The sequence below is a fragment of the Lepus europaeus genome, chromosome 7 (genome assembly GCF_033115175.1).
Source record: "Lepus europaeus isolate LE1 chromosome 7, mLepTim1.pri, whole genome shotgun sequence".
Classification (NCBI taxonomy): domain Eukaryota; kingdom Metazoa; phylum Chordata; class Mammalia; order Lagomorpha; family Leporidae; genus Lepus; species Lepus europaeus.
In genome coordinates, this window is record NC_084833.1 from 42692805 (window position 1) to 42717319 (window position 24515).

Consider the following 24515-nt stretch of genomic DNA (forward strand, 5'->3'; position numbering starts at 1 on the left):
ACATATATAACTCACAATTTGTTCACTTAAAGTGCATAGTTTTAGGATATTTAGAACATTTTTATCACCCTTAAAAAAAAGCCTGTACCCTTTGGCTAACACCTGATTCCTCCACTCCTCAGCACTATAAATAAAAAGATATTTCAAAGGTTCACAGAAAATGGAATTAAAAACTCAGTTTATTTAGGTGTAATTTTTTAAAATACATGCACATACGTGGTCTTCAAAAATTTCATGATAAATTCATATTATAGAAAATGCATTTCATAAATTTTTACACTCAAATAAACTTACATTGGAGTCCATTTTTTCCCACAAACTTATCTCCAAAGTGAGAAATGCTTGATAAAAAGAGTTCTTACATACAAGATAGTATGGTTTTTGTTTTCAGGCATCAAAAGCACTCTTTGAAACAAATAAAAGTCAAATCATGGATTTCATGGAATTCCTTTTCCAAGAATAATTTTAAGATACTGATGTGTCACAATGAAGATATGACATACATATCTAGAGGGCAAAGGATAGTTACAGAAACCACGGGTCACTCATTCCAGCTCCAGCCCAGCAGACACTGACTCTGGATGGTGGACCATAAATGCCCACATTTGGTTCTAGAAACAAATTACTGCTAAATCCAGTGGTACACACTGTGTAAAAAACTCAATTGCATGTTAGAATGCCAACACAATTCAGTTGCAAAATCCACTCTGTATTGTAGCTAAGGTATGACTTGAATTGGAACTCTGGTGACAGAGGGAGAATTACAATGCAGATAGTGCAGCCACTAGTGCCCCCCATGTCTTCTGACCTGAGTACCCATGGGCACTGCAGCAATCTCAGGTATAGTGGTGAGGCATCACTTATCCTAAAAACTGAGGGCCAGAAGTCACTTCCTTAAACTAAGCCACAGTGCCTGAAAAGACTCTCCATGTTCTGGGCAGGGACAAAGCATTGGTTTTGGTCATTGGACACTCCTTGACTAGGCTCCATTGCCTGGAGCACGGTATGAGGAAGCCTTGTCCCCAGGAGTTGCCATGCTATCAGTGCCCTAGGTGTTTGGGGACCAAACCTCCTAATTCAACATTTATAGCCATTATTCATATACGCAACACAGGAAAATGAAATTTAAAACACACATTGGTGTTACCTTTCAGAACCAGGATTATAAATGCCAAACCATATGAACTTTTAAAAGTACCCTCATACAACCACTCATCAGATTCTTATTTGCTCCTCTAAAATTTATTTTCCCTAAGCTCTCCCCTTGTTCTGGTTATTTATTTCTCTAAGTTTCAAAAATACTTCATTTTCTTGCCTTAATTCTCTACAGCTAATAAATCCCAATTCCTATGGATCCAGGTTTCCTTTTGTTTTTCATGCTATAATCTTAATAAAAAAATCTTCATGGTCTGATACCTACACCTCTAGCACAAAAACAATGGCTATTCCTGTTCCAAATATATAACACATTCGTGGATGTTGAGGTGGATTCATTCTGAGAGGAGGAACATGGTGGGGGCAAGAGGCGCAGAGTCACCACACAGATCCCAGGAGTTGGGTGAAAGCAGGCCAGAGGCAAGCAGCCTGCAGACTCCTTTATTTCAGTTGGTACAGCAGCTTATGCAGCCAAGGCAGCCAATCTGGTCAAGGGGAGGTTTATGCCCTAACCAATCACAGCCTGTTGGCAGGCAGGCTCTGTTGCCAGTGGCCATCTTGGCATGGCCTCATTCTACCACACATGGATATAATTAACATTGCTAAACACCAGTCTCACTGAACCACAGTGCTTAAACCCTCTACCTACAGTATGAAATCTGTGTACTTTAACTCGATATCTACAAGACTCTCCATCTGTCTCTAGCCTCCCTTTTACTGTGCAACCCCTATATCTTACTCAAAGATCCAAATACTGCCTTCAGGATTCTATCACAGATCTTGTTTGTACTGCTATGCCTTTGTTCCTGGCATAGCCTCTGCATTCAGTGTTATGCCTTTTCTCTGCCTGGACAAGTGCTAATATTTCCTTTAATCACAACTCCAGAAAGAGGGTCTCCCAGTGTGCACTTATCTCTTTTGTGTATAATCATACTTATGAATATCATTTCATTTGGCATTTATTAAACATTGTATTTTACTGATAGCAACACCATTTGTATAAAGCATTTCTCTTTCTCAATATGCTATAAACTTCTTGACATATAAATACATAAAACATATATATCATTTTTTGTATTTCTACAGAGATAATCACATCTTATTAAAATAGTAGCAAATACCTAGCAATTGGGTTCAGTGTGTGTGTGTATTAACAAATAAAAACATAAACCTGGAAAAAATATTGGGTATTATTTTTGTGAAAAGTAAATGTTAAAAAAATAAAGAGTTGAATATTTTAAAACTGTATACTGATATTTCATAGGCTTATCTTTTATCTTAAGAAAAAGGAAAAGCAGTTCAAGCCCATGAACACTTAAAATAAACATAACTCAAACAACAAACTATTTTCTTTTTTTGTTGTTGTTTATTCATTTTACAGTTAAGAGTTATAGACATTGAGAGAGAGAGAGAGAGAGAGAGAGAGAGAGAGAAAGGCCTTCCTTCCTTTGGTTCACTCTCCAAATGGCTGTTACGGCTGGCACTGTGCCGAACTGAAGCCAGGAGCCAGGTGCTTCTTCCTGGTTTCCCATGCGGGTGCAGGGGTCCAAGCCACAGCAGAGAGCTGGACTGGAAGAGAAGCAGCTGGCACTAGAACCCGGCGCCCATACAGGATGCCAGCGCCACAGGCAGAGGATTAACCAAGTGAGCAATGGTCGGCCCCAGCAAACTATTTTCTTAAAGTGAAATTCACAATATTTAATACATTTAGATTTCAAGGCACATCTGTTTTAAACGATTTTTTCCAGTTTTTTGGGGAAGGCAAGTAAAGAAGGAGAAAGATACTTTTTTAAAAAATATTCTTTTTTCCCTACTGGATAATTCGCATTTTAGCTCCTAGTTAGCATAATGACTTCTACAGGTGGCAAAACATCAGTAGCACTAAACACTCACCACAGAAGTAGTCTGTGCAGAATCACTTTTATTTCAGAACTTTATACAAAGTTCACTGAAAATAGATTTTAGTGAAAGAATAAGAGGGGGATGAGGAAGAGGGGTGGGAGTGTGAGTAGGAGTGTGGGTGAGAGGGCTCGCATGGTGGGAAGAATCACCATGTTTTTAAAGTTGTAATTATGAAATGTATGAAGTCTGTATTCCTTAAACAAAAGGTTTCTGATGAAAAAAAAAAAAAACTGTGTACAGCTCACTTCAATTCAGAAATAATAGCCTCAATATACAAAGTGTCAGTGTAAGAGAATTTGTATTGTGTGTTCATCATGTTGGCCCGTATTTTCTAACAATAATAAGAAAGTTATTTTGCAAATAGGGATATAAATTAAACGTTAGAAATAGTTCACTAAAATTATAACTTTTTTTCAAATGTGTTTCCACTTCAAACAAAGTAGGTAAACTTTAAACTATTTAATGATTCTTTTATGAATTACATGTAAGATTTCTCTACACTTGAAGCAATGTCTAGGTATTATTATTTCATTAAATTCCATGGCAATTTAAAGATTTCATTCATAATTTAAATTACAAACTGATCACAATTAACTTAAAAGAACTTGTAAATTACAAAAAGAAAAATGTCATCAATAATTTATCAAATAATACAAAATATACATTTACCTGCAGATTTTTAATTACCCTGATTTTCATGAATACTTGAAGAATTGCACATTGAACATCTGTATCCAATGAAAACTATATTAGGCGTTAACTTTCAATTCTGTATATTTTACAACTTGCAAAGGTAGGGTGTTTTTGGTTTTTTGTTTGTTTGTTTGTTTGTTTGTTTTTTGGCTAAAACAGATTGTTGCATGCTTTATAGTTGAAGTATATGCCACAAATGAAGGATAAATGCAAGACCGAGAAGTTTAAAAAAAAATTTAAATGTGATGTATTTTCCATCTGATTAAGACTCATTCAATATATATTTAGGATAATATATTATCTCATTCTTTTTATTACACTTACTATTAGCAATAATATTTAAAAGAAAACATGGCATGTAATACTAGTTAAAATTAATCACGACAAATCCACAAGAAGGAGCTATGAAGAACTAATTACAAGTTCTCAAGTAAAACTTATACAAGGTTAAATATCTCTGTTAAACAGACTTCTTTTATCTAAATTGTTTGACTGGCTTGACATGTCAGATTATAAATATCAGAAGCAGTGCTATTTTAGCATCAGAGAATCATGTATTTCCCAATCCCCTATCTTTTTCAGGCTGGTGATATGTTTAAGGAAGGAAAGGGCAATGAATGTATATAATCAGATCATCTTGGAATAGTGAATCATACCAGGTTCTAAAGACAATAGGCTTGACGATTAACCTAAAATATTCTACCCTGAAAGTATTATTTTTACTTCCTGAGTTCATAATTATTAACTTTGGTCTTTACGTCATCAATTCAGTCAGATTGACAGCTTTCCAAATTCTCAATCAAAGATCAGAAGGTTTGATTAAATATTGAGGTGAGTCACATTTCTTTAAAATAAAAGGGCTCAATTATAGGAAATGAACATCCCCTGAAATATCTTTTCAGCACGCAAACTTAGCATATGTCTTATACACATCAATTGTACTCCTCACAGAAATATATGTGGCATAATTTCTGTGAAGACTAAGCATCAACTTTGAAAATGTTTTACATGGGAGCCACCTGTAAAGAATATATTCTATCTTCCAATGCTGCTGAAAAAGGATGTTTTCTTCCCAATAATTTCAGTACTGGATTCCTAAAGATACGACAATCTCTAATGATCACATTTGACATTTGAAAACCATAGCCAGGCACTGGTCTAAGTACTTCATGTATGCTTATGTATTTAATCTTTTCATAAAATGATGAGGTGGGTACTACTATTATATGTATTTTACAGATAATGAAACTGAGGAGTACAGATTAAGTAACTTGTCTAATTTCACAGTTGGCAAATAGAGGAGTCTGGTTCTTCAACTCTCACAGTACAGAGTGAGAGCCCATGCTCTTAGCCAGTCTGCTAGATATTTACTTACACAGTTGCTGACTACACAAATGGTTATTCCCTATAACAAGGTATTCTCCCTAACACAGTTGACTTTTGCACTGTTGAAGCAACTCTGAGAGCCCTTCAAGAGAACAGCTTGGGGATGAAGATAGTGGTGCTGAGAAATGAATAGCACTTTCAGATTGGAGAAGGGTTGAATATATCATTCAGGCCTATTTTAATATTTTGCTTGAGGCATTATAGAAAATGTTGGGATATTTTTAATCTCTACAGATTATTTGGATCCTGTACTATCAAACTCCTCCCATCCACACTGTAGTTCTCATCTCAATATATTTCTCAAACTGAATAATTCAAATATAACTTATTTTCTGTCTTAACCCAAATTATTCAGTAATTATGAGAGTAGGATTTACAGATTGCAGGATAGGAAACAATTCATTGTATCAAAAAGCCCTACACTAGCACCTGCTCCACACTAATTCACAGAGGTCTAATCTGCAGTTATATCAAAAAATACATATCTGGTTCTACTGGAAACATCAAGGGAAAAATGAGGAGTTAACTGCAAAAAAAAAGGGGGCCAATTTGTGAACATGAACTTGATTCCTCAGACTTTGAACTAGCACAAGATGCTGCCTTTCCCAAAGAATTTTTATTGCCATATCAAGAATATGAGAACCTGAGGGAAAAGTATCTGGTAAAAGTAATTTAAAGGGGAAAAAGGGAAGTTATTCCAAATTTACTAGACAGAAGTTGCATTTTCCAGCTGTAACTCCAGTAAACAACTGCTTGATATTTTAATGCCAAAAATATTCTTTTAGAAATAACTTAAAAATGTGGCCAGTGTTATGGAGATTCCTCCATTCCATATTGGAATGCCTGGTTCAAGTACTGGCTACTCTGCTTCTGATGCTGGTTCAAGTGCTTGGATCCCTACCATCCACATTAGAAATCTGAATAGAATTCTGGCTCCTGAGTTCTACCTGGCCTACCCTCAGCTGTTATAGTCATTTAGGGAGTGAACCACTGTATGGAAGATGTCTCTCTCTCTCTCTCTCTCTCTCTCTCTCTCTGTCTGTCTCTCTCTTCCTTTTAAATAAAAATAAACATTTAGAACATCTTTACTTTAAAAAGAAAGAACTAAAAAATGGAAACAGCATATATTGGGCATATTAATCAGAAAACAACTGAATTTACTTTTATTTGCATGTAGGAAGTCAGAGAAAAGAAAAACTACTATGACAGCAATTGTCATAGTGCATTTTCTAAATCTAATTAAAATTGGCTCAATATAACTTGATTTGTAATATCTCATATGGTTTATTCAAATTCCCTACATATATTCAAACACATATGCCTGTATCTTAAAGATCTACAAACCCTAAGAACAATGTCAACGTGTTTGATGCTTAACAACTGCAACACTCTCCAAAATATACTCCACATGAGTCATGTAGTGTTTTGGACAGATGCTACAGAGGAAGATAAACCATCATTTCCAAATGATTAAAATACACAAAGTAGGGATGAGCCTTTAGGCTAGTGGTTACTAGTTAAGATTTCTGTATCCCACATTAGAGTACTTACATTTGACACCCAACTCCAGCTCATGACTTGAGCTTCCTCCTAAAGCCCTAGGAAGCAGCAGTGATGGCTCAAGAAATTAGGTCCCTGTTATCCACATGGGATATCTGAATTTAGTTACAGTTACCATTGTGGGCATCTGGGGAGTGAACCTGCAGATGGGAGAGCTTGCTCTCTCTCACTTGTTCACTCTCTTGGCTTTCTCTTCTCTCCCTCTCTCCCTTAATCAAAGAAAAAATCATATAAGTAAAATAAACAACTCAAGAACATTACCATTAGTATATTCACTTCAAAGCCAAACCAATAACAATCTTCAAAATGGCACCAACAATCATAAAATTGGTATGATGTAACTGATTTATTGAATGATGGGGAGTTGCTACAATCTGGGGTTGCTAATTTAAAAATACGCTACATGCTCAATGTGACAAGATTTATGTGTAGAAGCATTTGACATTTTCATAAGTACTCAGGACAGAATTAAGTAATGAATTATCAATAGCTGGTTCATAAGAAAACTAAGATAAAAAGGCTAAATAAACATGAAGTGCGGATATTTAGTGCATAACAGAGGACAATGGTCAAAGAAACTTTTTATAAGGGAAGGATAATAGGATCGTCATGATTCTTTTGCTATCTTTTCTGAATTTTTGTCATAAAATGACTCCATGGTTCCGGTTATTATCAGGTACAGACTAGAGGGTGGGCATTTCACACAGTCTGGGTTTGAGTTCCATCACCAAGGCAACTTCCTGCTAATGTGTACTTGGGAAGCAGTGGGTGACTGCTCAATTTCTTGGTTCCCTGCTACCTACATGGGAAATATGGAATGAGTTCTGGTCTCCTGGCTCTCACATGGCCCAGCTCTGGCTATTATGGGCACTTGGGGAACAAACCAGCAAATGAGAGCTTTCTGTTTCTCTCTCTGTCTTTCAAATAAAAATGCCCCCCAAATACAGACTGACTATGAAGAGTATTTTCTACAACGATATTGCAGATCATATTAGTGTGCTAATCCCTAAACAAATCCCAAATACTGCAACCATGTATTCACCTTAGCTAGTTAATTTATCACAACAAAGCTGGCATTTTAAAATCTAACACATAAATTTTAGCTTGTATCCAAGTTTGCCAATGCTGTTTCGCTTCTATGTATAGGAATCTAAAGTGTTATTTACTATGGCTACTGATCGTCTACGGAGTACTATATATACATATGTGGCATAAAAGTGAATATTAGCCTATAATACACCCCCAAAAATGTCATTTTACTCTCCATGAAATCATTCCTACCCATATAAAACTATGAATTATTCTTTAAGAAACTATATTTTTCAATGGACATTTTATAGGGTAGAATGAGGAAAACTGGCCAGCGCCACAGCTCACTAGGCTAATCCTCCACCTTGCGGCGCTGGCACACCGGGTTCTAGTCCCGGTCGGGGCACCGGATTCTGTCCCAGTTGCCCCTCTTCCAGGCCAGCTCTCTGCTGTGGCCAGGGAGTGCAGTGGAGGATGGCCCAAGTGCTTGGGCCCTGCACCCCATGGGAGACCAGGAGAAGCACCTGGCTCCTGCCATCGGATCAGCGCGGTGCACCGGCCGCAGTGCACCAGCCACGGCGGCCATTGGAGGGTGAACCAACGGCAAAAAGGAAGACCTTTCTCTCTATCTCTCTCTCTCACTGTCCACTCTGCCTGTCAAAAAATTAAAAAAAAAAAAAAAGAATGAGGAAAACTGGTTTTAGACAATTAAATCTCACTGGAAAATATAAAGGAAAAATAGTTACATGGTAGATAAATATTCTGGGAAGAAGAAAATAGATCCACAAATAAAGTGTCATTTGTATATCACAAAAACAGAACCTAATTAAAAGCCTGACATTGCATTGTACAATTATACCTTACTCAAGAATTCAGAGACTTTACATGGAGACAGGATCAACTTTGAAACTACTTTTAAGACATTTCTAACTTTCAAGTAGCTAAAAAGCAAGACTTGAAAGAGAAATGGGGCCGGCATCGCGGCTCAAAAGGCTAATCCTCCACCTGCGGCACAGGCACACCATGTTCTAGTCCCGGTCGAGGTGCTGGATTCTGTCCCGGTTGCTCCTCTTCCAGTCCAGCTCTCTGCTGTGGCCTGGGAGTGCAGTGGAGGATGGCCCAAGTGCTTAGGCCCTGCACCTGCATAGGAGACCAGAAGTACCCAGCTCCTGGCTTCGGATCAGCGTGGTGCACTGGCTGCAGCGGCCATTAGGGGGTGAACCAACAGAAAAGGAAGACCTTTCTCTCTCTCTCTCTCTCTCTCTCTCTCTCACTATCCACTCTGTCTGTCAAAAAAAAAAAAAGATAATAAAAATCTGCAAATATTTCTTAAATGACATAATACCTGGCCATAAACAATTTTAAAATTTACTTCAATGGATCTATTTCCAAAATATGCAAATACTAAAAGTATCCTTATATGTAAGAAAAATATCTTCTAACATAGCCACTCATTTATATCTCTCCTTCTTATTTTAAAGAACTATTTTAAAAATATTTATTTACCTATTTGAAAAGCAGAGATACATAGAGAAGGAGGGGCAGAAAGAGAGAGAAAGAACTTCCATCTGTTGGTTCACTCTCCCCAAATAACTGCAACAGCTAAAGCTGGGCCAAGCCAAAGCCACAAGCCAGGAGCTTTATCTGGGTCTCTCATGTGGTTGGTAAGGGTCCAAGCACTTGGGCCACCTTCCACTGCTTTCCCAGGCACATTAGCAGGGAGTTAGATCGGAAATGGAGCAGCCATGACTCGTGACTCGAACCAGTGCCCATATGGGTTGACAGTGCTGTGGGCTGTGGCTTAACCCACTGTGTCACAGCTCCAGCTCCCTTATTTTTTTTTTAAGATTGATTTATTTTGACAGAGTTACAGAGAAAGAGGGAATGACACATACAGAGAAAGAGAGAATGACCTTCCAGATCTGTTGGTTCACTCCCCAGATGGCCACAACAGACAGTGCTGTACCAGGCCAAAGCCAGGAGCCAGGAGCTTCATCCAGGTTTCTCACGTGGGTGGCAGGATTCGAAGCATTTGGACCACATTCTGCAGCTTTTCCCAGGCCATTAGTAGGGACCTGGATCAGAAGTAGAGCAGCCAACACGAATCAGCATCCATATGGGATACCAGCATAGCAGGTAGAAGGTTCACAAGCTTTGCCACAATGCCAGCCTCCTTCTCCTCTTATTGGCACCATTCTTGTATATGTTTCCCACTATAAATGTTTTACCACTTTAAAAATTGCAAGTTACTAGACAACTTTCCAAGTTACTATGAAGATATTCACTGAAAGTCTATTACATATGAATATTTATTTAGTATAAACTTAAGCCAATTCAAAGTTGATACTTCACATTAGCCTGATATTCTTTTAGGATTCCTTTTCTGAGAAATTTTCAAAAGCTATAAGTTGCATTTATATTACAGCTTCTAACCTTTAAAAATGCTTATTCTACAAAAGAAAGGTCATTCATTTATATAAATCTTCATGTAAATCTCCCTGTTTTTGCATACTGATGACTTCAACTGGCCTGAATTGGGATAAAGAGATGGATTTCTTGGAAACTTAGATTTCTGGAGCTGGAAAGGACATTAGGGATCATCTACTCCAATCCCTTCACTTTATAGTCAAGGACACTGAGCCCAGAAAAGATAGCTGAGTGGCTTTGGGCAAGTTTCCTACCAAGTGGCAGAGCCAGAACCAGAAGCCAGGTCTCCTGACACCCAGTTAGGAGCCAGGTCTCCTGACTTTTAATCCAAAGATCTTTCCATTACACATACTGATTCTCTATTCTTTTGGCTGCTCACAATGATCAAGCTGTTTTGTAAATGATATTGACTAAATAAAATGTCTTTGATGAAAATCACGGGACATTGGACTAGGCTTGTATAATCAGGCTATATTCTAATTAATCATTCTTTCCTCTGCTTATAACATTTCAATGGCTCCACATTGACCATGCTGCAAATTATAAACCCATTAACATGTTCCTCAAAGCAGCATAGCATGTGGCTCCAACAAGTCCTGAGAAATTCCTACTTTCTATGCTGTTGACACTATCATCCCTTCAATTCTTCCAATGTATCAAATTCCTTCCTACTCAGTAAATGTGCTTCCCTCCTCCAGAGGTTTATCCTATGCTGTGTCTGGCTAACATTCTTGAGCTCTCAGTTTAAATATAATCCCTTTACGGAGGATTTTGCCTCTTTATCTCCACCTCTTCAATTCTACATTTTAATTGTAATACATAGCTTTAGTGGATCTTAACAAGTTCGAGTAATGAATTATATATTCAGCTATATATTTTATGTGTTTTTCTGCTAACTTACACCAGCTTTGTGAAAACAGGTACTATTCTATTCTTAATCACCATTCTGCCCTCCAATACCTAGCAATCTGGAACACAATACTCATTACAGGTGTCATTTACTAGTTGATGACTGTACCAGGGCTTGTTCTAAAGATGATGACCTTATTCAAATCTCTTAACAATCCTCTGAGGTTAGTATTAGTGTGTTTTTCTTACTTTATACACTATAAAACTGAGGCATAGTGCAACAGGACACTTGCCTAGTATCTCATAAGAAGTGATAGAACTGAGATTTCAGTGGAAGCATTCTCATTCTAATCTATTTATTTTATTAATTAGAGAGAGAGAGACAGAAAGCCATCACCCACCAACTAGCTCATAAAGACAGAGAAGAGAGGAGGGAGACAGAAAGAGGGCTATCAACCACCACTACTTCATGGAGAGAAGGACGGAGAGAGGGAGAGGGAGAGAGAAACAAAGAGGAGAGGAGAGGAGAGGAGGAGAGGGGAGAGGAAAGGAGATAAAAAGAATTATAACCCATCCACTGGTTCAATCCCCAAACACCCACAGTGGCTGTGGCTGGGTGGCACAATCTGGGGTCCCCGAATTCAATCCAGGTCCCCCAAAGAGGTGGCAGAAGCTCAATTCCTTGAGCCATTGCCGGCTGCCTCTCAGGATCTACACTGGGTTAGGAATCAAAGTCATGAATCAAACCCAGGCATTGCAGTATGTGATATGGGTATCTGAATCACTTGGCTAAATGCTCACCTCTTCCATTTTTAGCAACCATTATCTTATGGTACTGAGCACTCCAATACTGGTTGGATAAACGAATGAATTATGGACAAAATCTAATTAATAGTTTCAATGAACTACATAAATGTAATAATAAGAATACCTTAGTGTTTACAGCATTTTAGTCACTGTTTTAAGAGCTATACATATTTCAATTATTTACGCCCACAACTTACAAAGCAGATACTACTACTGCCACCACTGCACAGATGAGGAAAGTGAAGTGCAGAAAGATTAGACAACTTGCTCGGCATCATAGTGCTGCTGAGTGGCACAGCTGGGAGTCAAATCACAGGAAGGCTATTTCCAGAGCCTGCGCTTGTAAATTCTGTTTTGTAATATGTACTTGTTATGGCCCAAATCTGAAGTCAGATAGCTTAAAGTAAATAAATTAGTAAAGTAACAAACAATCATGAACCTCAAAAAAACTAAAAACAAATAAATAAAAACCATCTGTTTAAACTAAAATAGCTTCCTCTTTTGGATGGAGATTAAAACTCCTCCTTGGAATAAATGCATTACTAAAAGATGGCAGCCCCTTCCTTCTGTTGAATAAAACTCCTAGTAGGATGACAAATCTTCTGGGAGTGCCTTCTACACTTCTGACCTCATTCTTCTTTGTCTGAGCACCTTTTTGAAGAAGGTGGCTTGCATATCCATATTTTGTGTCTCTGGTTAGAGTACACAGAGTGACAAGAATAGTGTGTACACACTGAAGATAAAAGAAATACCTATTCTTAAAATAAAAATGAGAAACATAAATAAGTAAATGTGAAAGCCATGCAAAATTCCAGTGCCATTGGGAACAAGGAAAGCCTTGCAAAAATGTGCTAAAACCTTTGCAATTCTTGCTAAAAATTCAGATGAGCCAAGTACTTCTCACCACAATCTTCATTTTTTATTTGTCCTAGCAAGGGAAGAAAACAACATTTACCTTAAAGGATTGTTTAAATAATAAAATGGTATCAATGAAATCCCTTCTGCAAATTAAAAGTACCATACAAATTCTTTTTATTCAATAACCAAATCTTGCAGCTCATAAATTCTATTTGGCCCTTTTCTCAGGTCTTAAATCAATTTTCTTCACAAAGAAAATCTATTTCTGGAAATAGTTCTGCTATACATGATGATTCTTTAAACTATGATTCCATTTAGCACATGGTTGAAATTTTATCCTATAAAATTGCTAGCAAAATAGAAACAAAACAAGAAGCTTTAGTACAAGGTAGCATTTTTCTCAAGGGTATTTATAGATCAGCACTGACAAAGGTGAATTGAAAAGAAGATTTTTAATTCAAAGTTGGATGAGTCTAGCCAGCTCACTTGGACAAAGGAGGTATGTTTTTATTATTAAGTCTGGGTATGCAGCAGTTTCAGAAGATACACTACAAAAGTGAGGGAAAGAAAAACAATTTTAGAAAGTGAATTTCACAGTCTGTGGCCCATGGACAATGTCAAAACAGTAGGTCAAATTTGTCAGCTGTAAGAAAGAAAAGTAAAAAGTAAGTATGACCTGTATCAAGATGAAATAAACCATTTGACCACCTATTTTGACATTTCAATGCATGACATTGGAAAGTACCAAGCACAATTTGTATGAGAGACATTGGGAAATTCATTTAAATTTTCCACATGCTTCAGGTTTCCCAGATACAAAATACAAATAATGAAAGTCTTTCTTCCCAAGGTGCTATCCCATGCTTAGGTGAAGCACACTACAGAAGGAAAAAACAACCAAACCAAAACAAAACAGAAGCTGTTATCTTTTCCACAAAATGAGATCTTATAACCTTACCTAATAGATTGGTTAACCACAAGGCCAGATCTTCTTTCATCGGTAGCAAATTAGCTTCATGTCTGCTGGCCAGCCATTGGCTATACTGATGCATATCAGAGAGGCCAGGTCCACTGCGTACCTTTGGGCTCAGAGCACTGCACATTATTTATCCACTCGTAATACCTGTTTGGGATACAAAAGAGCAATTGCTTTTTATTTAGACCTCTCTTATTAAAATCTTGCCACCATAATATAGTAATGAACTGGATCCATCTGCTTTTTGATGACAGGTCAAGTTATTAATGATTAAACTCCATGAAACACTATTTGCTTTATCTGTGCTGGCCTTCTCACTTCCAGCCAACCACTTGGTAAGAAACAGCAGCAATCAAAGGTCAAACAGAAAAATCAAATAGACTAAGCTTGGTGAAACCATATATTGGAAAGAGAGCCATCTGCTGAGGCAAGAAATTCCACTTACACAAGCACATTAAAAAGTAACTGAATTAAAATCTAAGTGTTCAATTTGTTAATTACCATTGTCTGTGTTAACTTTTGAAACCATGAATTTCCACATGCTTTTAAGACAGTATTTGCACAACTTACTGTCAACTTGCAGTCATTGCTCCTAAAAGTACTGCAAAAAAATTAAGCACAACTCTTGGTTCTTTGTGGTGGCCATGCAATCACAGACTCACAATTTAGAGCATGAGGTGGGAAACAGTAGAAAGTACATTCAAAGAATATCCACAATCTCTCACAGCCAAAGAAAACAAAAAGCAATAAAGATACAGGACCTAACCAAGATCATACATCTAGATTACAGCATGCAGTCTCTGCACTTTCCAGAAGGACACATTCTTAATTAATCAAAGCCCATATTGATAATACACTAATTGCACACAATATTAACAAACATTGCCACAGCTGTCTCATCCCCTTCTCCTTGCTTTTTTATCTTCCTACTCTATCTGTTTTATATACTGGGTATCATTTGCAACTGTCTTGAAATACTTAAATATCTTAAATCAATAAAAATAAGAGATAATTTCATTAACATGATCTCCTTATGAGTAGCCTAGCCATCTACTTGACTTGTAAAAAATGTATTTCAATGAATAGTTGGCCTTGAATACAGCAGTTTTGAATGCATTATTCATAGGATCTAAGTAATATTAGAGCATTAGTAATATCATTAGTAATATCAAAGCAGCTAAATAACAAAATCATAATGTTTAATAACATGCAGGATTTCACTCTGCTATAAATACAGTATGCATATTAAAAGACCAGACACATTATGACTGAATGAAAGTGGAAACTGTTGCAACAGACAAGAAGTAGCATTTATATGATATAATGGGATTGTCAGCTATATTTCAATATTTATGATATTTAAAGTTATCCATGTAAAATATGTACTCTCTTTTGGCTTTTATTCTTTGAAACTTTGTATAATATTTCTTTCTAGTTAATTGCATAATGTAATTCATTTATCATAGATTAATTTCTTTGAAAGATTGCTTTAAAAAATAAAACATTAGTGTTTAGAAAAACATAAATTGTAACCATCTCCCAAGTATTAAAGAATATTGAGAGTAAGAAACTAAAAAAGTTGAAAATATACCATCTTAAGCACAATTTCATTTCTAATGCAATTACTCTCACAACATTTTTTAAATTACCATACATTTTCTTTGTGGATATTATTTATATATCTAAATATCAAGCATGATCAGTGCAAATGTTAACTGTTTTTGATACATGTTGTCATATGCTACTAAACTGTCAAGAATTAGAATATGGCCACTATTTATTCTTTCACAGTTAATATTGGCATTATTCACATAAATCATAATAATGTTTTCCCCAAATTTGTTTTCCCTAAATACCAAAAACCAACTTTTTTGCCCCAGATCTTGTAAAAATATGTTCAGTCCCAGGAAAACAGAACATTTTCCTATAGCTAATTAGGGTTCCTACAGGTCAGCTAGCCTCAGAAACAACTATTTAAATAATAACACATTTAAGCACATGATTCTTACATTTAAATACTAATTGAAATCTTAAAAGGGTTACCTCTAAAATGCCTTTCTTCTCAAGACACAATCTCTCCCACTACTTTCCTGAAAATGAGATGTGTTAGTTCAGTAACTTTACCTACACCCTATTATGTGCTCTGCAATTTCCATTTAAGTACCAGAGTCCTATTTTGCTCTATAAAGGCAAGAAGACACCTCAGAGTCTGAAGCTCATTGTCCAGTAAAGAATTCATCCAGGGATAGTTTACAGTAAACCTAATGACATGTCACAATTTCAATGAGCCAGAGGACACAATCCTTCCCCTCAATACTTCTAAACAGTGAACTTCTTATTTTCCTTGACAGTAGCACATTCATTTCTCATGTAATGTGCCCTGTGTTTGCCAGAAATGTAATTCACACTATCTTCTAATATTTACAGATGATCATTTGGTAAAAACAATAAAAAATAACAAGGCATTTTTTTCTGTTTTTTTTTTTTCTGTTTTTGCAATTGTGTATAATAATCACAATTTTAGTGAGGGAGAAAAAGCAAGAATAGAGTTACATTTCTCCATGAGCCAAAAGTGAGAGTAAAAAGGCTTAATGAGTAATTAATATGCCTAAGTCAATTAAATATGTAATAGATATTTAGAAACTAAATGTCACTGTCATAGGAAAATTCTCTGTTTAAGTCTGTTGTGAAAAGAATTGGGAGTCTGAATCTTATTTCCTTTGGTCTTTTTTCAGATTTCAAATCAGCACCAAACTGCACATGACTCAGTGGTTAGCTGAAAGTCAAAAGTGGAGATCTTGGATTTGGATTTGGCTGAGCCAAGGACAGGAGACATGAAATGGATTCAGGTAGCAGGAACACAATCCGGAGTTTGGATGAATTACCCCATGGTAGAGTAGTTTCTAATTGAAATGATTAAATGGTGGTGGGAAAAAAAAAAAAAAAAACGACAGATGAAATTACACTACTCAGATAAAATGAAATTGCTGAAATATTCAATTAATTATTGTCAACCATAGTTATCCTATTGGCTATAGAACATTATAAGTTACTCTTCCTATTGAACTGCACTATGGATTTGTCTCTTTTAATAATCTTTAACCATTATTTCATCAGTTTGGATGAGTCAAATTAGATCACAAAGAATAAGCCATAACAAAAAGATCATTTCAGATCCTTTGCTTTCATTCAAAAGTTTTTCAGAACCACAGGTGATACCAAGGGGTAGCTTTTGAAGATGGAAAATGAAATGAGGAATGATACACTGGACGTGAATAAAAAAGTTAGGTTGGGAGACAATGAACCTCTCTTTTACAATGTATCTAAATACTGAAAGATATCTCTTATAAAATTTACATAATCTTGTAAAATTTAGCTATTTACATAAATATTTTAAAGTTTGATAAATAACTTGGTAAGTATTAGATAAACACAATTACATTGAAAAGAGAAGTAAGGTATTGAGTACTTCTATGACTCCTCTAAATTATGGCCCCTGCAGGATTTCTGGGATTATCTAAAAGTAGATAACTCAACCCTCAGGACTTGGAATTCAGAAAAGTAAAACTTAAAGGGAAAAACATGCAGTAACTTAATCCAGAATTTTTCAAAGACTGTGGATGTATATACTTTTTCCTTTTTTCCATAGTAAAAGTGCTTCTGGAATAACAATTATGAATATGATGAGATTTGAACTCACTCAGGGGAAGAGGAAAAACTTAATGATTCCATAAGTAAAAACTCACATGTTTAGAGTCTGTCTAGTCTATTGTTTCAGAAGCCTAGTTGAAGACATCACAGTTGTGACTCTGAAGAAAAAGTATTCTTCCATGCCACCTAGAGGTGTGCTTTGATCATGGCTAAGACAATTTCTGGTCTATTTCTAGATTTGGGGACATGTTACAGAAATTGTATCACAATATTACATTGAAAATAAAAGAAAGAAAAATATGAATAAAATGATAAATTTTATATCAGTAACATCTGCTATGAGATTCTTCCAAGAAGCCTGATTAACGTGTAAAATATTAGAATTGGAATCAGAAATCCTAGGGTCAAACAATAGCCCTACTTCCTAGCCATTAATAAAAATCTGGTCATGTGACTTTTTTTCTGTGAAACTGAATTCTCTAATGTACAATGGAAGGTAACACCAAGATAATTGTGAAGATTAACTATTTTTGCCAGTACTGGCATATATTTAATAGTCTTTATATCTTAAGAAAATCTAAATCATCACATTCAAAACGTGCCAAAAAATTTCAATTGACTTATCTTGAAAAGATAAGCAATTCTACACAAACTAGGAATACTATATAGAACTTTAAATCACTAAGGAAAGACAAAGGACTAGGGGAAGAAGTGCCAATAGATAAAGTATTAATGATATAAAATGATAAATAATCTGAAATCTAAAATTTCTCTTATACTGAGAAGGATGCTGCCCCCAAGATGATGCACGAAATGTTGAGCTCAAGGCGGGCGCCGGGGCTCACTAGGCTAATCCTCCGCCTGTGGCTCCAGCACTCTGGATTCTAGTCCCGGTTTGGGGGCCGGTTCTAGTCCTGGTTGCTCCTATTCCAGTCCAGCTCTCTGCTGTGGCCTAGGAAGGCAGCAGAGGATGGCCCAAGTGCTTGGGCCCTGCACCCGCATGGGAGACCAGGAGGAAGCACCTGGCTCCTGGCTCCTGGCTTCAGAGTGGCGAAGCGCGCTGGCTGTAGCAAGCATTTTGGGGGTGAACCAACAGAAGGAAGACTTTTCACTGTTTAATTCTGCCTGTCAAAAAAAAAATGTTGAGCTCTAAGATGAGTAACTTCCACATGTTAAAAAAAATTACAGGGGCTGGCACTGTGGCGTAGCGGGTAAAGCCACCGCCTGCAGTGCCAGCATCCCATATGGGTGCTGATTCAAGTCCTGGCTGCTCCACTTCCTACCCAGCTCTCTGCTATGGCCTGGGAAAGCAGTAGAAGATGGCCCAAGTGCTTGGGCCTCTGCACCCGCGTGGGAGACCCAGAAGAAGCTCCTGGCTCCTGGCTTTGGGCCGGCGCAGCTCCAGCCGTTGCAGCCAATTGGGGAGTGAACCAATGGATGGAAGACCTCTTTCTCTTTCTCTCTCTCTCTCCTTCTCCCTCTCCCTCTCCCTCTCCTTTTCTCTGTGTAACTCTGGCTTTCAAGTAAATAAATAAATCTTTAAAAAATTATAACAAATTATATTGTATTTTTGACACCAGCTGACAATCATATGCTATTAATAGGGGAACACCACATCTCTCAAAATAAATATGAGAAAATATATATCACTTCCATTCCCTAGGCCCACCCCAGGCCCAGACAAGCAGAAACACACACACACACACACATGCATACTCAACAGTATCCATTTACAACAATGATTCCAAATGAACTCACAAAGACCCACTCCCTAAAGGCTCTCACTGACAGCACTACCTCACCATTACTCAGTTTTGTGTGTTACAGTTGTCAAACAACGCAAAAATGAAGTTTATGGGTCAGGAACACAATCTTTTAAAATTTAACCAAACAAAACCGTAGTCCAAATACCCTTTTAAAATCTGGCTGGTGAAAATTTCCATCTTTCAGGCTGGATTCAAAAACTAAACCCCTATGAACAGCTTTGGATGGATCTTTCAGCTTTGTGAGTCCTTTACTCCTAAGTGATTCATTTGGCTAATCAACATCTATGAAACATATATTCTCAATTATATTAGGAACGCATAATCTTAATTTAAGGGCCAAATCACAAAATAAAGTTCACAATTTAATAAAGCAATATCAGGTCTGTAATGGCAAAGGCCTCTAACAGGAAGCAACTTGACAACAAATAAAACACCAACAAACAAGCAAAGTAGCACTCCATAATAATTTATCTAATTGTGTAATAAAATCCTTAAATTCAAAGGAATCTTAAAAGCTTTATGTAGTCAAGTCCCTGGTTATTAATCAGGGACTTGAGGCCTAAGAAGGTGTTTTGTCCAAAGTCACAAACCAATGTAGCCACAGTCATTTGAAATATCCTACTCAGCCTTCTTGGTGTCCAATCTATGTAACACTGTCTTTTCTCCAGGTTTCTCTTTTTTATCCCAGAGACACAAGACGATGTGTCTTGCATGAATAAAAATTTGTTCTCCTATTATTACCAAAAACTAAGACTCAGGAGGAATTGATTTTTAATATTTTCAGGGCAGTAAGGATTATTTTTCATCTAGTCTTTAAAATTCTACTATACTACCCTTCCAATTTAGTATGGACTTATGGATCACTAGCAGATTAGATTGAAACAATTTGAATGGAAAAAAACTGAAAGTCTTTAATCAATTGGAATATTTAAGGGCTTACATCAAAATTTCATGTAAATTGATAAAGTCATGAAGAGATATCAGTGTGTGTGTGTTTTTATACTACAAAGATTTCCATTTTACTTAACTGTAATAAGTTTAAAATTAGCAGAATTCCACATTTTATGGGAACACACACACACACACACTTGATGATTTCATGCAAGGAGGAAAATTGACAATAAGTTTGTTACTTGACCATGAAAGCATCTAATACAGAAAAATTACACAAGCCTCTTACTCATTTTGAGAAGAGAGATTTTCTACATTCATTTCAGTTATTTTGTGTAGTCAAAAGCACTGAGTGGAAAACCTTGACAGTCTTTCAGGAAAAATGAAAATAGTGAGATCCTGTTTGGCCCTTCATATCAAAACCACAAAGGCACCAAAATAACATCACAGCACTCTCTGCAGCTTGAAACCGAAGTATCCCTGCAAACAAGTTGGTAGAACCTCATCATTTGCTTTCAACCAAGGTAATTTTGCTTTTCCAAAGGCTCTCCCAGCACACTGTGCAGCCTTCTAATCTTCAAGCAAAAACTCTAAAATAACAGAACATACTTGGGGTTAAAGAAGACCTGACATTGGTTTCTTACCAAGAAATCTCACTAGAAAAACTCAATCATATGACCTTTTGCACCAGGTGAACTCAATTTCTCCATGTTAATGCATTTCCCAGTAAAACACAGTCCACATCATCAAAATATGGTGCACAGGATAAAATGAAGAGATAAGCTCAAAGTTTAGTAGTATACAGGCTGAAACCCAAGCTACCTTTCTAGGTGTAGACACATCTCGGGCAGCCCTGTGCAAAGGCCCCACCGCGCTGTTGCAGAGGCTCACTCATCTGTCCCTTACCTTCCCTTAGGCAGTCAGAAATGCTGCGCCCATGTTGGAGAGGACCACCACAGCCACCACCTTCTTTACTGTTAGAAGGAAGCATTCCGCGAGAAGGAGCTCATTGATCAATTTCAAAGACCGGCTGGGCAATCAGATCCCAGCTGTTGTTAATCAGTGTCCACACTGCTAAGAGGTTAGGGGAAAGAAGCCCTGAGCACAAGGGCCTGTTCTCAGCCTTGCCTCTGTGACTCTCAGGGGGATAGTTGGGAGAAAAGGAGGACTTCCTCTGCCTGGTTGGTACATCCAACCTGTCCCAGCCTTTAACACTAGGAGGCCAAATGGGTGTTCCTGTCCACATGCAGATCTTATTTCCTTGCACAAGATCTTCCAGACACAGTTAGTCTGGCTTAGAGATAGCTTTTAGAAGGGCGAGAAGAAGAGTAAAGTTTTGTCAACTCTTGATGGTAAGAAGATAAAGAAAGGCGGTGGAGAGGATAGAGTCTGTGATTTCCAAAAAGGTTACCTGCGGGAAAGTATTCAATAGCCCACATCCTCTCCAACTGTATAGATCTGGGGGGGGGGGGGGGGGTGGTGGTGGTGCTGTTTTCCTGTTTTGGCCCCCTCTCCACTCAACTCACTAGAAACTTTACTAAGTCCAGGAGAAATTCACGGCAACACGCCGTACCACGCTAACAGAACCTAATTTTGCCTGGATAACTAGCGCTTCCAAATCAAAGTTGGTCCCTCTGCTCCCCACACAATTCCAGATTCCAGTCTACTCTTTGGGTACAAGGAAAGACACCACGCACAGTTCTCCCAAAGGCTGCTGTTACACAGGCTATCCTTTATTCGCATACAGAAGTTCAACTCTGCCAAACTCATCAGTGGAAAATAGTATCACCCGAATCACACTTGTTGCCATCTTTCCTCCCATCCTGACCTCGTTCACACAAGTGAAACATTTAGGATAAATCCATTAAGATCATCCGCGCCCCCTTCCCGCCAGCCCTACACCAGATCACACTGAGCATGCATTGCGTCCGCATAGGTGCACGTTTATCAACGATGTACTAACTGGAAATCCCCACTGCTGCCTGTGGTTGGCTGATCCGCCCCCGCGGGCTTTTTGCGCTGCGGTCACTTGGCCTGTTCCACCAAAGAGCCGAGGAACACATGGCTGCGTCCAGGAGCTCAGAATGCCACCCACTGCAGTGACCCACCCAGTCTGGGTTCCTGTCTGCCCGGCTGTCCGCGGCCCCTCACCCTTCCCCGCCACGTCCCTGAGCTCCTTGTTCACGACCTGCCCCTCCCCCGCCGTCTCGGCGCCGCGGCCGAGCAGGGGCTCACGCGACCCCCAGGCTGCAAGGCGCGCGCGCTGCGGAGGCGTCGGCGCAGAGGCTGCTCCGCGCGCCCTGCTCACCCTCGCGTCCGGAGCTGGCTGCCGGCGGCTCTCAGAGGCGCCGGGGCTCCCGCCTGGGCTCCTGCAGCTTTTCGGGGCCGGCCCCCTCCAGGCGCAGGTCCTGCGGCTGCGGCTCCCCGCACCCCAGCAGCCCGGCGGCAGCGGCAGCAGCTGCAGCCGCACTGCCCCTCTTCATACTTCCCTGATGGCTCCTCTCGGTGCTGTTTGGGAAAACGATTCCTTCCCTCCCCACCCCACCCCCCCGCCAGAAACAGATTTCCTACGTTTCATCAGTCCACACAGACCGAGCGGAAGTAAAATGCTTACTTTTTCTGGTGGACAGCAAACGCAATTGACACTGATTTACCCTTCAAACGGGGAGAGATTGTATTACAAGCCCTTGGCAGCAATTCCTAGGTTGGGGCCAAGCTCCAGCCCCCTTCTTGTCCCCCAAACACTAACCTAAGAGAGAAAGGGCGGGGGGCGGGGTGGGGAGGGGATCATATTTAACTCCAGCGTTTTAACAGAGTCGATGGCTTTTGCACAGTATTAAAATGGGTGTTGGGAAAGTTTGGCTTTCCCGGCCAGAGATTTTGCAGACTCAACGCATGATCTTTCCAGTAACTTGGGCCACTCTTCGTTCCAAAGTGAACAATTTGATGTCTTAGAACTCTCTTTGAATATCAGACTTTAGAAGAGGCTGCACTTAACGGCTGTTTTCGCTTTACAAAAGGAAATTCAATTCCTCCCTTCCTTCTCCTGAGCTCCGTTCAGCATTGTGCTGAATGTCATAGACGGGTTTCTCCAACTGCCCTTCATTAGTGCACACATTCTGGAATGAAAGTCTCCCGTGAAGTGACCGGATGCCCGAGTGTCCCTTCCACCCAGCTTCTTGCTGGGGCACCCCTATCCCCTCGGGTTTCCACCTCCCGCGGAGCATAGTCGAGAAGAATGACTGTGTTTTGTTCTCATGTTCCTTAGTGTCAAAGACCACTCCATCCAAACGTGTGTGACAGCAGTGGCACAGGTACTCTGGCTGGTATTTGCATACCATTTCTTAAAATGGTGAGTTATCTACCCTCACCCCTTCCTCCACCCACAAGGACAAACTACCTGTAGATGCACAATAGTAGAGTGAGGCGGCTGGTTTTAGAAATCATACAAAAAATACATTTTGCATTTGTTACTGTTTTCATCTGGAAGTGGTTTATTGCTCTGAAACATAGAGAAACAGCATCCATTGTTCGCTTGTAGTGGTAGAACCAATAATAAAGAAGAGGCAAAAAAACAAATGGAAAACCAAAAAACTGGGGGCATTGAACTCTGTTCAATTTGGTGTTGCAGCAGCTGTCAGTTTCATAGTCCTCCCTAATTTCTCAAAAGAAAAGAGAAAGAGGCATTCCTCATTTTAAGGAAAAATGCATTATAAAAAGGCATGTGAGTGCCAGGAAATAAATAAATATTAACAACAAAACACAAGCTGCTTACAGATGAATTTGAGCAAATGAATATGAATAACAACATTTCTGGAAATTTAACCGGATCTGAGTATTTCAAGAGTGCCGAAAATGCATTTCGAGTCTCTGAACTTACACAATTTTTTGTAAAAAGTTAAACATCTTCCATCATTTTTCAAAATCAAAACATTATTAGTCAATAAACGTTAATTTATGAGTATATAACATTTGAAAAATTGAGCACCTTTGCCTTGGAAAATCTTGTATCTCATTCCTTATATATAAATCTTTCTGTCACATTGTTCAATACAGATGTTATAAAAAGCAAAGTGTAAGGCAATATTTTTGTTGATTCAGGGATATATTAAGCCCAGTTTGGGAAAATAAGGCGGTGTACAGAAGCACTGGAAAGGCAAAATTATTAAAAAAAAAAAAAAAAAAAACTCCCTTGTCATGCCCCTTCCTTCCAGGTGTTTTTAGTTTTAAATGCTGATTTATATCAGATCCCCTATCCTTTTAGAATAAGCTAAAAGGAAAATAGCAGGAGAACACTATGCATTTTCTTCTGATACCATCTAAGCATTTTGCTGAATGGTTTATGGTGGCAAAAGAGAAATAATAAAAGAGATTTCAGAGGAGGCATCAAAATAGTGCTTGCATTTGGATTTTCTTAACATGTGCAGCAATTTCCATCTGATTTTTATTTTGTGATTGTCAAAATAAATATTTCTATTTATGCATTCTAATAATTCACTGAGACATTCGTCAAAGAAAATCTTTTGTTCAAGAATTTTCTTAGTGGGATCTGGTCCCAAGCCAAA

The 24515-nt window shown here is 38.3% G+C and overlaps 1 protein-coding gene across 2 annotated transcripts in view; it reads right to left on the minus strand.

The window, feature by feature from the left end:
• GAS2 (growth arrest specific 2) overlaps positions 1 to 22421 on the minus strand; it is a 147782-nt gene extending 125361 nt beyond the window's left edge. The window contains exons 1-2 of one of the 2 annotated variants that reach the window (XM_062198066.1): positions 22259 to 22421; positions 13625 to 13789 (exon numbers count right to left, since the gene is read on the minus strand). In XM_062198066.1, coding sequence (XP_062054050.1) covers positions 13625 to 13769 — 145 coding nt within the window. In that variant the 5' untranslated portion in view covers positions 13770 to 13789; positions 22259 to 22421. Of the gene's footprint in view, positions 1 to 13624; positions 13884 to 22258 lie in introns of those variants that run through there. The other variant, XM_062198065.1, reaches the window with a different exon arrangement.
• Between the last annotated feature and the right edge of the window lie 2094 nt (positions 22422 to 24515).